The sequence below is a fragment of the Neolamprologus multifasciatus genome, chromosome 19 (assembly GCF_963576455.1).
Source record: "Neolamprologus multifasciatus chromosome 19, fNeoMul1.2, whole genome shotgun sequence".
NCBI classification, from domain to species: domain Eukaryota; kingdom Metazoa; phylum Chordata; class Actinopteri; order Cichliformes; family Cichlidae; genus Neolamprologus; species Neolamprologus multifasciatus.
In genome coordinates this window covers 1,789,507-1,804,454 of record NC_140457.1, presented here as the reverse complement: position 1 = coordinate 1,804,454, position 14,948 = coordinate 1,789,507, and the positions used below count along the sequence as shown (strand labels likewise).

At 45.6% G+C, this 14,948-nt stretch overlaps 1 protein-coding gene across 9 annotated transcripts in view; it reads left to right on the top strand.

Moving 5' to 3' along the window:
- LOC146495656 (AT-rich interactive domain-containing protein 1B-like) overlaps positions 1-14,948 on the top strand; it is a 199,391-nt gene that overhangs the window by 53,652 nt on the left and 130,791 nt on the right. For all 9 annotated transcript variants that reach the window (XM_085143727.1, XM_085143720.1, XM_085143722.1 and 6 more), the window contains one exon: positions 4,068-4,271. In XM_085143727.1, the coding sequence (XP_084999853.1) occupies positions 4,077-4,271 (195 nt within the window). In that variant the 5' untranslated portion in view covers positions 4,068-4,076. The remainder of the gene's footprint in view (positions 1-4,067; positions 4,272-14,948) is intronic.

Sequence of the window (14,948 nt, the reverse complement as noted above, 5' to 3'; positions counted from 1 at the left end):
AGAGAGCCATCAGCAGAATCTGTGTGTGTGAGTCTGTGTGAGTCTGTGTGTGTGTGTGTGAGTCTGTGTGTGTGTGTGTGTCTGTGTGTGTGAGTGTCTGTGTGAGTCTGTGTGTGTCTGTGTGAGTCTGTGTGTGTGTGTGTGTCTGTGTGTGTGAGTGTCTGTGTGTGTGTGTGTGTGTGAGTCTGTGTGTCTGTGTGTGTCTGTGTGTGTGTGTGTGTGTGTGTGTGAGTCTGTGTGTGTGTGTGTGTGAGTCTGTGTGTGTGTGTGTGTGTGTGTGTGTGTGTGTGTGTGTGTGTGTGTGAGTCTGTGTGTGTGTGTGTGAGTCTGTGTGAGTCTGTGTGTGTGTGTGTGTGTGTGTGTGTGTGTGAGTCTGTGTGTGTGTGTGTGTGTGTGTGTGTGTGTGTGTGTGTGTGAGTCTGTGTGTGTGTGTGTGAGTCTGTGTGTGTCTGTGTGAGTCTGTGTGTGTGTGTGTGTGTGTGTGTGTGTGTGAGTCTGTGTGTGTGTATGTGTCTGTGTCTGTGTGTGTGTGTGTGTGTGTGTGTGTGTGAGTCTGTGTGTGTGTGTGTGAGTCTGTGTGAGTCTGTGTATGTGTCTGTGTCTGTGTGTGTGTGTGTGTGTGTGTGTGTGTGTGTGTGTGAGTCTGTGTGTGTGTGTGTGAGTCTGTGTGTGTGTGTGTGAGTCTGTGTGAGTCTGTGTGTGTGTGTGTGTCTGTGTGTGTGTGTGTGAGTCTGTGTGTGTCTGTGTGAGTCTGTGTGTGTGTGTGTGTGTGTGTGTGTGTGAGTCTGTGTGTGTGTATGTGTCTGTGTCTGTGTGTGTGTGTGTGTGTGTGTGTGTGTGAGTCTGTGTGTGTGTGTGTGAGTCTGTGTGAGTCTGTGTATGTGTCTGTGTGTGTGTGTGTGTGTGTGTGTGTGTGTGTGTCTGTCTGTGGGAGTCTGTGTGTGTGTGTGTGTGTGTCTGTGTGTGTGTGTGTGTGTGTGAGTGAGTCTGTGTGTCTGTGTGTGTGTGTGTGTGTGTGTCTGTAAGTCTGTGTGTGTGTGTGTGTGTGTGTGTGTGTGAGTCTGTGTGTGTGTATGTGTCTGTGTGTGTGTGTGTGTGTGTGTGTGAGTCTGTGTGTGTGTGTGTGTGTGTCTGTCTGTGGGAGTCTGTGTGTGTGTGTGTGTGAGTCTGTGTGTCTGTGTGTGTCTGTGTGTGTGTGTGTGAGTCTGTGTGTGTGTGTGTGAGTCTGTGTGTGTGAGCGTGTGTGTGTCTGTGTGAGTGTGTGTGAGTCTGTGTGTGTGTGTGTGAGTCTGTGCTCACAGGCCTCCCTCTCACAGAGACGTGTCGTCCTCATGTGAGGCTTCTGTCAGAAATCAGATTTTAATTTCACGTCAGATTTTTTGCCTCATGGGAAACAAAAATCAGGTAAAAAGAGAATTTTTACTTAATTCTGTCTGTAAAATGCAGATTCTCTCCTTTCGGTTCAGAAGCCAAGATGGCAGAAAGTGAAAGAGTTTGGAAGATCCGGCGAGTGGAAGTGGGCCTCCTGAGTCCACTGTCGCCCTGGCCTCTCTTCAAGGACCTGCAGTGGGCCCGCGAGGCAGGAATTAGACCCTATTTAGGACTAACGTCTGCACCCGTCATCATCAAATACAAAATATAAATAATTATAAAAAGACACATTATGAAGGTGCAGAGCTGCACAGTGTTTATGTCCACAGTTATGAGCAGATATGAAGGTGCAGAGCTGCACAGTGTCCTCTGCAGCCGTGGATTATGTGCATGTGTGTAATCGAGTGTCCACTTCTCTGCTCCCAAAAACTCTGAGGTTATTTTCTGTCCTCAGTACTTCTGTAAGTGCAGCGTTTAATGTTTTTTGTATGCGTGCACACTCGGCAGCGTGTGGGGGATTTATTTGTGTTGCGCTCAGCGTTTTTGGCAAACCGAGGACCTCTTGAGCTGGATTGGTGAACTGGATGTTGGGGAGGGTGTGTGTGTGTGTCCCATATCACGGTGGCACAGTGCCCTGGATTTTCAGAAACTCGAGGACGTTTCATCGCTTAGTGCTGTCTGTGTGCTGTCTGTGTGCAAACATGCGAGCGGGTCACGCGCTGCCATCCGCTCCATTATTTGAAACATATGACCGGCATCAGTTTGAGCATATCAACAAAATACTCGCAACAAATCCCCCCTTTGATGTTCAGCTGGTTTAACTCTGTATTACTGCGCTGATGCACTTAGAGCTCACTCTGCTTTAGCTGTATTGTAGTATTCTGAGCAGCTCACTCAGTCATGCTCTTTATTGTCTCTTTGAGCAATAAGAAGAAAAAGCATACAATACGACGAGTCAAACTTTTCTCTGAAAACACTCCGTCTGTCAGTAAAAAACAGATTTTTCTATCAGAAACATCTTAAAACTTGTTCTCCTCACAATGGTTCATAACTTTAATTCTTCCCTAATGTTCTTCAGTTTAATGCTGGCAATCATTTTGTCAGATTAGATGTCGCGTTTCCTCTTCTGCTTAAATGTTTCATTGTCGATCCTTTCTGCTGGTGCACTCGGTGACTTCCTCCTCCCTCACACGGGGGATGATTCACTTCGTTTTTCATGCACGGAGGAAGAAAAGCAAAGGGCAGCGAGTGTCTGCAGTTCATTATTAGACTGTTACAAATCCGGCGATGCAGACCTTTGCAGGAAAGCCCGTCTCCTCACACACCTGCTGTGAAATAACCTTAAGAGCGCTAACTTTCTCCCTCCCTCTTTCCCCCCTCCAAACTATTCCACGTGCACGCCTCAGTAGGCACGACCGCTTTAACGCTGGACCGCCATAACTGTCCACGTAACCTGCTGAATAAAGTGCTCCCATCCCCTGACATGTCTTCTTGATATTAGCCTGGCGATATGAGGCAGCGGCAATTTCTCCTCCGCTCTAGACGAGGTGATATTGAGTTGGGGAGAAGGAAGGGAACTGAGGAGGGAGCTGGTGGTGGAAGAGAAAGAAGAGGCGGTGCGGGGGGGTCGGTGGCGGTTAGTTGGAAATGAGAGAGGAGAAGTGAAAGTGTGTGTGTGTGAGACACAGTAGGAACAAAGTGTCATAAATCACTCATGATCCTACGCGGCGCAGACAAAAGAGAAGAAGAGGGGAGATAGAAGAAGTCTGCATTATCTGCCCAGCAGACAGACAAACACGCCGCCGCGGGTGACGGATTAGCATTAGCCTGATGCACTGTACCGGAATTTTCCAATGGCTCACTGGGACCCCAAACAACCCGTAAAAGGGCTCTGAAGTACTTACAATGGAATAAATTACCCTTGACACATTCCCTGTCCCGGCTTTGGTTTTCCTCCGTGCTCCTATGGGAAGCGAGCTCTCCAGGTGTGGCTTTGGGGAGCAGGTCCCGACTGCTTTGCTCTCTGAATTCCCTCCTGGGATTCGAGCTTGCGAGTTTGAAATGACCCGTCACAAAAGCTTGGATCCACGCCTCTGCACCCACAACCTTTACTTAAACTCGGAAGTACATAAACTCGACCGCAGTAATAGAATAACTATCGCTTCATCTGCCAGTTCGCTGTAAGCAGCCGTATAGCACGAGTCGTACGGCGGTTATTGGCACCGCGGGGCTCTGGTTGCAGGAACGCGGCCATAGGTTTTTATTGCCGTTGCCTCCTGTTGCTTTAAACAACATTTACAACACTTGTAAAAGCCTCAGAGACATTAAACCAAAGATACGAGCTTTTAGCTTTTAATTAAATCATTTTATTTTGGCTCTTTTCCAGCAGAGTTTTGCTCCAAATAGCTATTCAATACACATCTTTGCTTATTTAATTCCATTTGTTGTTCATTTATGATCTGTTGACATTAATTTAAAGCTTTCACTCGTTGTGCAATTATGAAATAAATCAGCGATGGCTGTGGTTTGGAGTGGTGCACTAAGTGGACTCCAGTTAGGGGTTCCAACTTGGCAGATAGCGGATGAATTAATTTGAACGCCTCTCGGGCAATTACAATGCACTGTCATGAATGAAGTATTAGCCAAAAACCAAATGCTGACTTTGCATTAATAACCCGTCTTCTTCTCTCCTGCAGGTTTCCTCCATGGACTTCATGGCTATGAAGCGCTCGCAGCTGTACGGCATGGCCAACAATCCCTACTCCGCCCCGCAGCAGCCGGGGGCCGGACCCTATCCCCCCAGCCAGCCCTACGCGTCGCCTCCCCCGCATCGATACCCGATGAGCCTACAGGGGAGGGGTCAAATGGGCATGGGTGGGATGCAGTATCCTCAGCAGCAGGTACGCAAACAAACCGGAGCGCTGCATCTTTGCGCCCGCGTTCGTCCTCCGGCGCGCATCGCGGAGAGGTCGGCCCTCTCTGCGGTGCCGTTCCAGATATCGCAGCTGCCTTTATAAGCGATATTGCAACGGGACGTTTGCTTCTCGCACGAACATTATCCAACATTTCCCCCTGAAGGCTTGGCATGTTCAATTTGAGACGCAGCCTGAAATACCAGGCAGCGCATCTCACACCCTGGCATGTGGCGGTGTCACTCCTGTTCATCACTCAGTTCCCGTTAGACTCCCAGTGGAGCGAGATGGGTTTGATGCTGCGTGTGCGAGCGTGTGCGTGCACGCCAGTCCTTTCTTAATGCTTGTTTGATGGTGCATTTGTGCACTTTGTGCATCTCTATTTACTTTGGGAGGCATGTACGTGTGTGTGTGTGTGTGTGTGTGTGTGTGTGTGTGTGTGTGTGTGGAATGCTGTCTGTGTAGTAAACAGACGCAGCGCAGCCGGCCCACGTCACAGTCTCTGTGCAGCACAATAGGTCTGTGTTGGAGACAATAGTGCTTCTGTCTGCTTTATTGAGTCTTAAGTAAATCCCATTTGGACTGGTATGGTGTGTGTGTGTGTGTGTGTGTGAGTGAGTGTGTGTGTGTGTGTTAATCTGCGTCCCTTTTATCTTTGCGTTTGTGTGAATGATACGTGTGTGCCACAGTTTTGGCAGAAAGTGAACTTCTTCGGTGTGTGTGTGTGTGTGTGTGTGTGTGTGTGCGTGCAGATAGCAATTTAAATTCATCAGTGTAGTTTGTAGTGAAGCAGCAGTGCCGAGCACCACAGCGAGAGAGGGGGGAGCACAGTGTTCCCTGCTGTCACTGCCGGCTATATTTAGTCTGCCTGGTCTGTTGGTCTGGACTTGAACACCTCTCACTGGGCGAGCGAGCTTCCACACATAAAAAGAGAGAGAGAGAAGGGGAGAAACACATATTGACTAACAGGCAGACTTCCTGTATTGTCTAAAAATATTGTGCAATGTGCGTACAGGCAGCAGCAGAGGAGATGGTCCTGCACACACACGTTCTCCGACCGATCTTTCCTATTATGCAATGAAAATGTGTCATTTGAAAACATGTCTGTTTACTGTTGATCCGCTCGGGTTGTGGGAGCTGCTCTCATTTGTCTAAATCCAGAGAAAGGCGGTCGGGGTTATAAATTCTGATAAAACGATACATCGAGGCATCGATTTAAATCTTTTTTATTGTGTTTTGGGAGCTCCTGCACTGAGGCAGCGCTGTCCTGGGAGGTTAGCGTCAGCGAGACTCGGTCTCATCGAGGCCCCGGAGGAGTTTAGTAGCTTGAAATGCAAACAGCTATGAGGGAGCGGGGGTGTGATGCCAGTGCGTAATAACATACAGCCAATGACACACGGAAAAATACATCCCCGGTTGTGTTTTGTGATGAAATCCTCTGCTGGGTTACATACGGGAGGCTGTGGTTGGGGTAGCAATCACTGCCTAGCATTATGGAATGTAATTAGTTCAAATAGAATTAGTTGTTCGCTCTGGCTATAGCCATGGGAACTGTGCTTCTAAAGTTTCTAATTATCTGGCTCTGGCTTTAAAAGCAGCACCGCTGCATCGCCTATCTGCTGCTGGTGAAATCTAGCTCACAGTAATGAGTTTGGAGGAGGAGGTTTAATTCCACGCTCTCAGATGAGCGTAATGAGCCTCACCTACAGAAAGGCGGTCAGGGGTTTGATCAGGGAGGAGCAGGGAGGGGTAAAAATGTACTGGAACATATACGGTGAATCTGTTCCTAAAGCGAGAGGTAATTAAAAATCAAAAGATGCGTGAATCGCATCGATGATGGACGCGATTGCACCTCAGCTGCAAACAGCAGTCCTGACTACAGCTGCGTCAGCGAGGGGGATTGTGGGTGATGTAAGACGTAGCGCACGCAATCCCCCGTGATGCATCGCACTTCGGGGCTGAGACCTCGGCTTGTCACAGCCAAGCATGCTGGGTTGTTGCCAGGCAACGTGACGTCAACAAAGATCTGCGTTGGTCTATCTCTGTGATTTCCCTGGGACTTGAGCGACTGTGTGTGTGTCTGTGTGTGTGTGTCTGTGTGTGTGTGTCGGGGGTTTTAACAGCAGACTAAAAGGTCTTCTTTGACTTTCTTTCATTATTATGATTAAACTCTGCAAAAAAATTAAGCCCCATTCGTCTTAAATATGAACTCCACAGTAATATGTGTATTTCATCCTCTGCAGTTATTGGATATGTGTAACGGCTCACCTCTATCCTTGCGTAAGGCTCACGTAATTAACCATTTTGTCATAATTTGACACATAATGGTTTGATTACTGGTGATGTTACTGGAATCTAATCTGTGGTACTCGCAGCGTGAAAGCACAGGTCGCTCTTGGACAGTTCAAACCCCCCAAATTCATTAATTCACATGTCAATGAGTGAAAGCAGACTCCTCGAATATGATCGATCGCACAGAATGAAGCTCCTCTTAGCGTGAACTGTGCACGGTTAGATTTCCACTAATTTTGTTTCATCATAGTTTTCTTTTCCTGACAAAAACAATCAACGCTTGAATGAAAACGAACGCACGAGGACAAAAACCGTAATGAAATTTATTGACTAAATAAAAACGAGATGAAAACGTTTTAGAGAGACGAGCTCCAATCGCATCTAATGAAGCTGTGCAGAGGGCGGGATGAATTTGGAAGTGATCCAATCAGAAGTAAGCTCCTGGTGTAGGGAGGTTGATATTCCCCAGGAAACGCTTCCTGTTTCTCATGAAGACGTGATTTGAGAAGAGAGGAGTCGATATGTTTGTAAACAAACTTTAGAATTTATTTTTTAGCTACTGAATCAACTTTAGTCTGCGATAATCTAACAAATAAATATAAATCTAATGAATCTAAAAGAATTTAGAAGCCGAAATTATGACAAAAATGAAAAATTCGCTGTTAAAATTAAAGCTGATTAATAAGTCGGTGTTATTATTTCTGTTAGTAGTAATTTTATACATATGTAACTATATGTTTGTGTGTTTGCATTTGCTATACAGATGCAATTAAAAAGGTGTCATATTTGCACGGCGACATTTAAACACACTTACACCTACACACACACACACACATTAAAAGCTTATGTGGCGACAGAGGTGAGAAGCTAAAAGCATATACAAACCCTTCTCTGAACATTCATGTAAACATCTCCACTCATCTTTAATCTGTTTTTCACTGATGGGAGGTTATTAGTGCGAACCCACTCGGTGTTTCCGTGTCACCTCGATTACCTGTTCAGGCCACGAAGCCTGATGTCAGGAGTTACCTCCGTCTCGGATATGTGCAGGCGTGCCGATGCAATTGTGCGTGCACGTACACACACCGGCACGTTGTTAACAATGCATTTCACCAATTAAATTCTCCTCTCATGGCTTCCTTCCTTAATCCAGCCACGGGAGGCGCGCACAGACGCCGGTCTCGATGTTGATGTCTCAGAGAGAAGGTAAAACCATCCTCTCCACCCCGACGAGCCTCCAGCAAATAAGCCTAGAACTTGCATTAGGTGTAGTTAGTGTCATGCTGTGTCTGCATGCGTGTGAGACAGTTTGAGTGTGTTAGAGAGGCCGAGAGACGGAGCGCGCATGTAAAGCAGCGAAGGAGGTGTGCGTGGAGTGATGGGAGCCAGGACAAATATATCAGCAGAAGAAGGAGGGGAGGAAGGAGGAAGTAGAAGAAGGGGGCGGGTGTCTTGGGGATGACAGGAAAAAAATACGTCCGCTCGGTGGAAGTGGAATGAAGTCGAAACGAGGAAAGGAACGGAAAAAGAAAACTGTGCCGCCAATTCTAAGCGTAATTTCCTGTGATGTCAAAGTTGGCAGATGGAGAGGAAAAGGAATTTGAAGGAAACATTAGTGTTTGATGTGAAAAGAGGGGAGGGGTGATGCGGTGGGAGAACGAGCGGGAGAAAAAAATATCCTGGGAAATGAAAGAGAGAGAGAGTGAAAGAGAAGAAGGCAGGAGTGCGTGCGGGGGGTGAAAGTGTCAGCGGGTCAGGCAGAAACCATTACCAGCGCTGGCTGTTTGTTCCTTACACACTGGGCCAACTTAATAGAAGCCAAGCATTTAAAGTCAAGTGGAAATGTGGCTGACCCGCCACCTGTTCAGCACGCACACACCACAGCAGCGCCACACAAACAGACGTCTTTCAGGGCTTTTTATAGCTTTTATCACCGCGCTCACTTTGCAGAGATTATTTTTTGGGCCTCGTCTTTGCACAGTAATCATCAGAGGGAAGAAGGAGAACAATAATGCATCAGTGTTCTTTAAAAAGCTTGGCTGCATTTCTTTCATCTGGGCAACAGCTGTGCACATTCCTAAATATTAAGCAACATCCAGAGACGGCGCGTCTCCGCTTTAGTTCGCTTCATTTGTCACGTTTATACAACAGTGTGTCCTACAGCGCTTCGAAAAACCACAAAGCTAATGTGAAGCAACTGCATTTAATTTCATTTTATAAATACTCGTAGACATTCGAGCATTTATTGGAATTAAATCGCTGCACTGTAAAGCCATAAAATAAAAAAAGCCTTCCTGCAGTATGAAGTCAACTCAGATATTTTCATTTAATACGACATATTTCTTCATTTGCATCCATTTGATTAAGTTAATGTAAATGAGGAATAATTAAAACGCACACTGTTTTATGTTAAAGAAAGGCAGCATTTATTACTCTCTTTTTAAATTAAAAAATAAGAACTCCCACACTCTGCCAGCATGACTTTTATAAAAGTTCACATGGCTCTCTGTATGTGCTACGATGACGCTCGTCAAATCTCTTTCACGTACAGTTGAAATACTGATGAGTTTAACAGAACAAACACACATCGAGTTAATATAACACAATGTGTTATAATAATGACAACACACCCCAACAAGTGTTGGATGCAGCTCTTTACAAAGGTGCCTGCACACTCGCGCTGCAGGCCTGAGTTCAGTTCACGTGCAGGGAGGAGGAGAATGGGTGAAGAGTTTGCAGAGGATGTGAAGACTGTTTTTAATTTTCCTGCTTATAAGAGCGAGGCAGCAAAGTGAGCACAGGCCAGAGGCGATTATCCACTGCTGCTAACGCATCAGGTCTGTGCAAGCGTCTGCAAACACAGCATGCTAAGACAAAGCTTTGTGTTCATACTGGATCATCACGCTGTGTTTGGGTCCTCGTTAGGACGGGGGGTTGGATCAGTGGGCGGAGCTGTAGGTGGTGTCCTAATTATGTGACAATGCATGGGTTTGAATCCTGCGTGGGGCCTTCAGTTGTGGTACTGCAGCTTAGTCCCACTGTCCGAGGACGCGCTCGTGGAGAGTGAGTGGTTGCTCGCCTCTCTGTGCCCCCCACCTCAGACCTGGATGGGCTCCAGCCCCCTGCGAGCCTGATGCATCCATTATAATTAATGAGAAAATATTTATTATCTATGTTTTGTCCCCAACGCTCACTCAAGCTTATGATCATTTGTCTTCTGTATACATTAATGTAACACAATGATTAATATTGCACAGAAGAGCAAACACTGTAATCATCTGTGAAGCCAACAGTAATAACTGCACGTTTACAGAATTACACTGCTGAACGGCATGCTGGGTAATGGCAGCTAGTCAAGTAGCTAGCCGGGTAGCATGCTCCATCACTCAGCAGTGATGAAGAACAAAATAATAATCTGTGAGCTGCCGATTTGGAGGTTTTATGGCTTTAAATGATTCGTATGTTTTGTGATAACGTTGCCTCGTGCAGTGACTCTCACAGTGACTCACGCAGATGACGCTGAAACATGTAAACAGTAGGGGTGCAACAATACTGGTATTGATATTGAACCGTTCGATCAGTACGCATGTGTATTGAACAATACAAAATTTTTAATTTATTTGATCAACTTTTCTTCTGACGATGCTTTCTGTGTTGAGCGCTCAGTGGATCTGCGCTCGACAGTGCAGCCTAGGCGGAGTAGTCGAACGCAGATTCACTGAGCGCAGGACAAGCTAGCGAGACAGAAGCTAAGCTTGTTGCAACATGGCAAATTGAACCTCCCCCACCCTCATTCAGATCTGGCGTTTGGAACTATTTTGGTCTTCATGTGACGTATGACCCTGAAGGTAAGCTCGTCATGGACTAAAGTAAAACAGTATGTCGGATGTGCCAGCAATGCTCAATTACATTGGTGGGAACTAGCGCGTTAGCGCAGTTAGCTCGTTAACGTGTTGGCCGTCCAGCCCCACGCACGGGGTGATCCGCGGTAGCTCGTTAATGGAGATTTGCCGCGTTATGGCGTTAACGTCATTTCAGATTAACGCTGACAGCACTAGTGGGAACACAACGAATATGACTGCACATTTACTCCGACATCATCCTCGTGCAAAGACAAGTGGAAGCAGACAAAAACAACAAGCATGCATGCTACAAACTTTACCCGAGTCATTTAGACAGCCGTTAGCACATGATTCTCCTTATGGGGACCTGATATGTTTAATATGCTGCTGAGAATATAGCCCAGAAGAAGCGTATAGTAGAGCTTTTATTTTGGAAAGAGACATTTCTCTGTAATAAACTCTTTTCCAAAGATAAGTGATTTCTCCATCAGATAGATTTATTTTTTTATTACTTTGTTGTTTCAGCAACATTAAATTTAAAAACGGTACTTTTGAGTTCAAATATATATTTATAATTTTAATAAATTACAAATTAAAAAGCCATGAACATTTTTTTTGTATCGAAAAAATATCAAACCGTGACACCAAAGTATCGAACCAAACCATGAATTTTGTGTATCGCTGCACCCCTAGTAAACAGAGACGAAGACGTCTGAGCTACAGACTTTGGAAGAATAGGCCCGAGAAGACTTTAATTCAACACAAGTGTCAGTATGAAGGCCGACTCTGATTTTATTTCAAGGCCTCAGAGTCGATTATTTATCTTTTGTTTCATGTTTTTTGGTTTAAACTACTAAATTTACTGAACTTATTCAGGTTTTCCTGCTTAATGTGAGGCGAGATGCTGGACTTGTCTGAGAAGTCAGAAATTAATTTCAACAACGAAACAATTTTTTTTCTGTTCAGGAAGCAAATAACTGTAATTTGTTATCTTAATCAAAAAATAAAGTGTTTTACTGTTTATTTGTGCTTTTTTTAAATACTCTATCATAATTCACAGATAACAACAATAATTATGTTTCAACATTAGAAATATCATTTAGACTAAAGAGCTTGGACATGCTGGGGGATGAAACATTAGCAGCAACATGCAAAATATTTGTGGAATTTCCTGAAATGTTCATTTCAAGTGAAATCAGTTGAAGTTTCCGCAGCTTAGTTTATTTCTTTACTTTAGTTTATTGACGTTCTTCACGTATCAAACTCACCTGTGTGTAATTAATAAAGAAACATCGACAGCTTCTGTTTCATGGTGGCTTTGTGCTCGCTTTCCCATTGCTGGAAAACGGGAGTAAAATCCAGGATTGTCATTAATAACGCCTGTCCTCGTGTGACAAGTCAGAATGTCTGCTGTGAAAACGACCTAACACAGATAATACTTTAAGCGATCCATTAGTGCCAGGGTGAAAAATGATTTTTCGGCTAATACATTCATACTTACAGCTCCCGCTGTTTTAGTATTTTTGACTGAAAACATCTCAAACTGATGAAAGAGCTGAAGAACTGCAAGTTCTCACGTCGTGACGGGAATCTTAACTAGCGATTTATTAAGCGTGCTCAGAGGTCAGTCAGTTAAAGTGGCGTGCACGTGGACAGCACAGGCGGTAACTGTGAGCCAAATACTCCACAGGTGTCACATCAGAGTTTCCTGCTTCTGTCTCCATGTAGAGACACAGACAGAGGGGAAGGAGCGAGTTCATCGGTTACCCTCAGCATGTCTTTTGCTTTCCTTCCCCATGTTGCAGTGAAGTTCCACACAGACGCACTTTCTTTACTAAAAGCTGCCGATGTCATCAACCGTTCACGTCCTGATGTGCAGAAGTCATCTGTCCGTGGCCTCACCGACGTCGAGAGAGAGGGCCACTCGGAAGCACTCAGGGGCCCCGGGTGTCTCTGGGGTTAATGCAGCCTGTGCTGCCGGCTCTGACGGATGGCTGGGAAGCTCCACTAAATCAGCCCCTCTGCCAGGAAAGATGGAGCGAGAGGAGGGGTGGGGTGCAAAGGGGACCACTCCAGCTTCATCACAGCCCTCCCTCTTTTGAAAAGCTCTTGAAACGTCGCAGGCTAATGTCATCCACGCCGGTGCACATGACGCGCACTGTCTTTGTTCCAGCTCCTCCACCTTCACACCAGCTCTCCACACCAACCCACGGGACCCCGAGCATTCTCACCTCACAATTAAAACAGGCATTAGGAGAGAGGGAGCGAGGAGGAAGGCGAGCCGGATTGAAAGAACAGGAAGACAACGATATGGAAAGGCTGATTAATTAAGGGTTCCTCTCTGGCTACAGAACAGATGAAGTTTCGGGATCAATTAATTAGCAAGCTAGCCTACGCACGTCAATGGCTCTAATAGCCTGCTCTCATTTGTAACTTTTATTACCCCGCTGCTGTGGAGTGGCTCTCAGCCAATCAAATGCCGCGTGGAGCCCATGCTACATGGTCATTAACTGGAAGGGGGTGGGGGGAAACCCCTCCCATCCAGAGTAGTTTAAGTGATGTTATCAGTTATGTCACTGTAAAGCTTCTATATGCTCTGTAGCACAAGAAAGATGGACTGGTGTCTGCGCTCAAACACACAGCAACATGTTTTATCCACAGTTATTAGTGTATTTATATTTGAGCCTGTGGATTTTTCACAAACGCAGCCGTCAGTTATTTCTCGCTGTTGCATTAGTCCTCCATCGCTCTTGCTCAGAGAGGTGAAGCAATGTTGGGATTTGATATTATTTTGTGCTGAACGCGGCGAGCGGGTGTAAAACGTCACAAACGGCGTGTTTTTGAAAGATCCGGGCTCGGCGCTCTGAGTCTGCGGCGCTCTATACGTGCCTGCTGATAAGATAAAAGAGCCGGGAGATGAAAGCGGAGCGAAACGGAGGGAGCGCGAAAGAGAGGGAAGAGAAAGGGGATGCTTTACGTCTTTGCAGAGTTACAGAGGGATTAGTGGCTGCTCTAATTGGCTCACGGAGAATTCATCTCAGTTTCCATCCAGATTAGATGGATTCTTACGCAGGTCAAGTCTGGCGTCTCACTTTCTGGGCTTCATTTGTACTGCGGAGTGCGGAAGTGCTGAGATGTGACACGGCGTCAACATCTGAGACAACACGGCGTAATAACGCTGTTACCTGGATTCGGCTGCTGCTTTGTAACAGGAGCAGACGAAGATGGGGCCTGTTTGTATGGCCTGGATGTTAAACAAGCGAATAAACGTCCATCTACATTTGAATGTTTTCAAGAGAGCAGCTTTAAAAATATATTTACTTATTTAAACGGTCAGTTTACCTCCAAACAAACTCTCGGCCTGCTCATCCATCTCATGCTTTTGCTGCCTTCACTTAAATAGGATGCAACCAATCACAACCTGGTTAGCCCCAAAAAAGGAAGAGCTACAAAACTGGGATGGAGGAACTATTTTCTGTCTACATCCACCAAACAAAAATTACAGCTCAGCTCAGGGCCTCCACCAACACAGACACACACCATCAAAAGAGGTCAGCATCATGGGAACAGCTAACCCAGCGGCCCCCAACCCCTGGGCCATGGACTGGTTTGGTCCCGGCCGCGAGAGTTGAGCCTCAGGTGTGAAATTTATGGTTTTCAGGGTTTTTATCGGCTTTATTGTTAACTCGATTTCCCTGGTGTGTTATGGATAAATCTTCTTTTTTTGGTACCATCACTAGTTTTATTTTGTTGTATTTATCCGCGACACCTTAAAGGCCGGTCCGTGAAAATATTGTCGGACATAAACCGGTCCGTCTCACAAAAAAGGTTGGAGACCGCTGACTCTGCCCAGTCTGGAGGCCATTGCAAACTCGCGGTACCTCAGCAGAGCTGGCAATATCATTAAGGACTACTCTCACCCCAGTAATCAACTGTTTGAACTGTTACCGTCAGGCCGACGGTACAGGTCACATAAAACCAGGACAAACAGATTCAGGGATAGCTTCTTTCCCAGAGCTATCACCATAGTAAATAAGCACAAAACAACTGAGCCTGCTTAACTATACTTGCCATTGTCACTATATTATGCTGCTATCCTGTATATATCGTACTTATTATTGTCTGAGTACTTCGGTTGTTTTATTGTACTTTTTATATTTTACATTTATATTTATTATTGCATTTTGCACCAAGGGAGTGGCACTCCAATTTCGTTGTACTTTGTACAATGACAATAAAGGCTATTCTATTCTATTCTATTCTATTAACTCATATTTAACTTGGCCAGCATTTCACTTGATCCCTGGATGAGGCTGCTCGAAACGTTTGGTCTCTGAACATTTTTTCTGCTCTTGGATCTCTATGATGTCATAGAGAGGGGATATCCCTAATATGGTCGTAGGCACACAACTATGAAAGCGGCAGCCAATCAGCCCACAGAGTCCAAGAACAACAGAGCAGGTGTCCTGTATTTGTAGTCTTTACACATTTTAAATAACAAATCACGTAACTTGAACTATGGCAGCAGGGA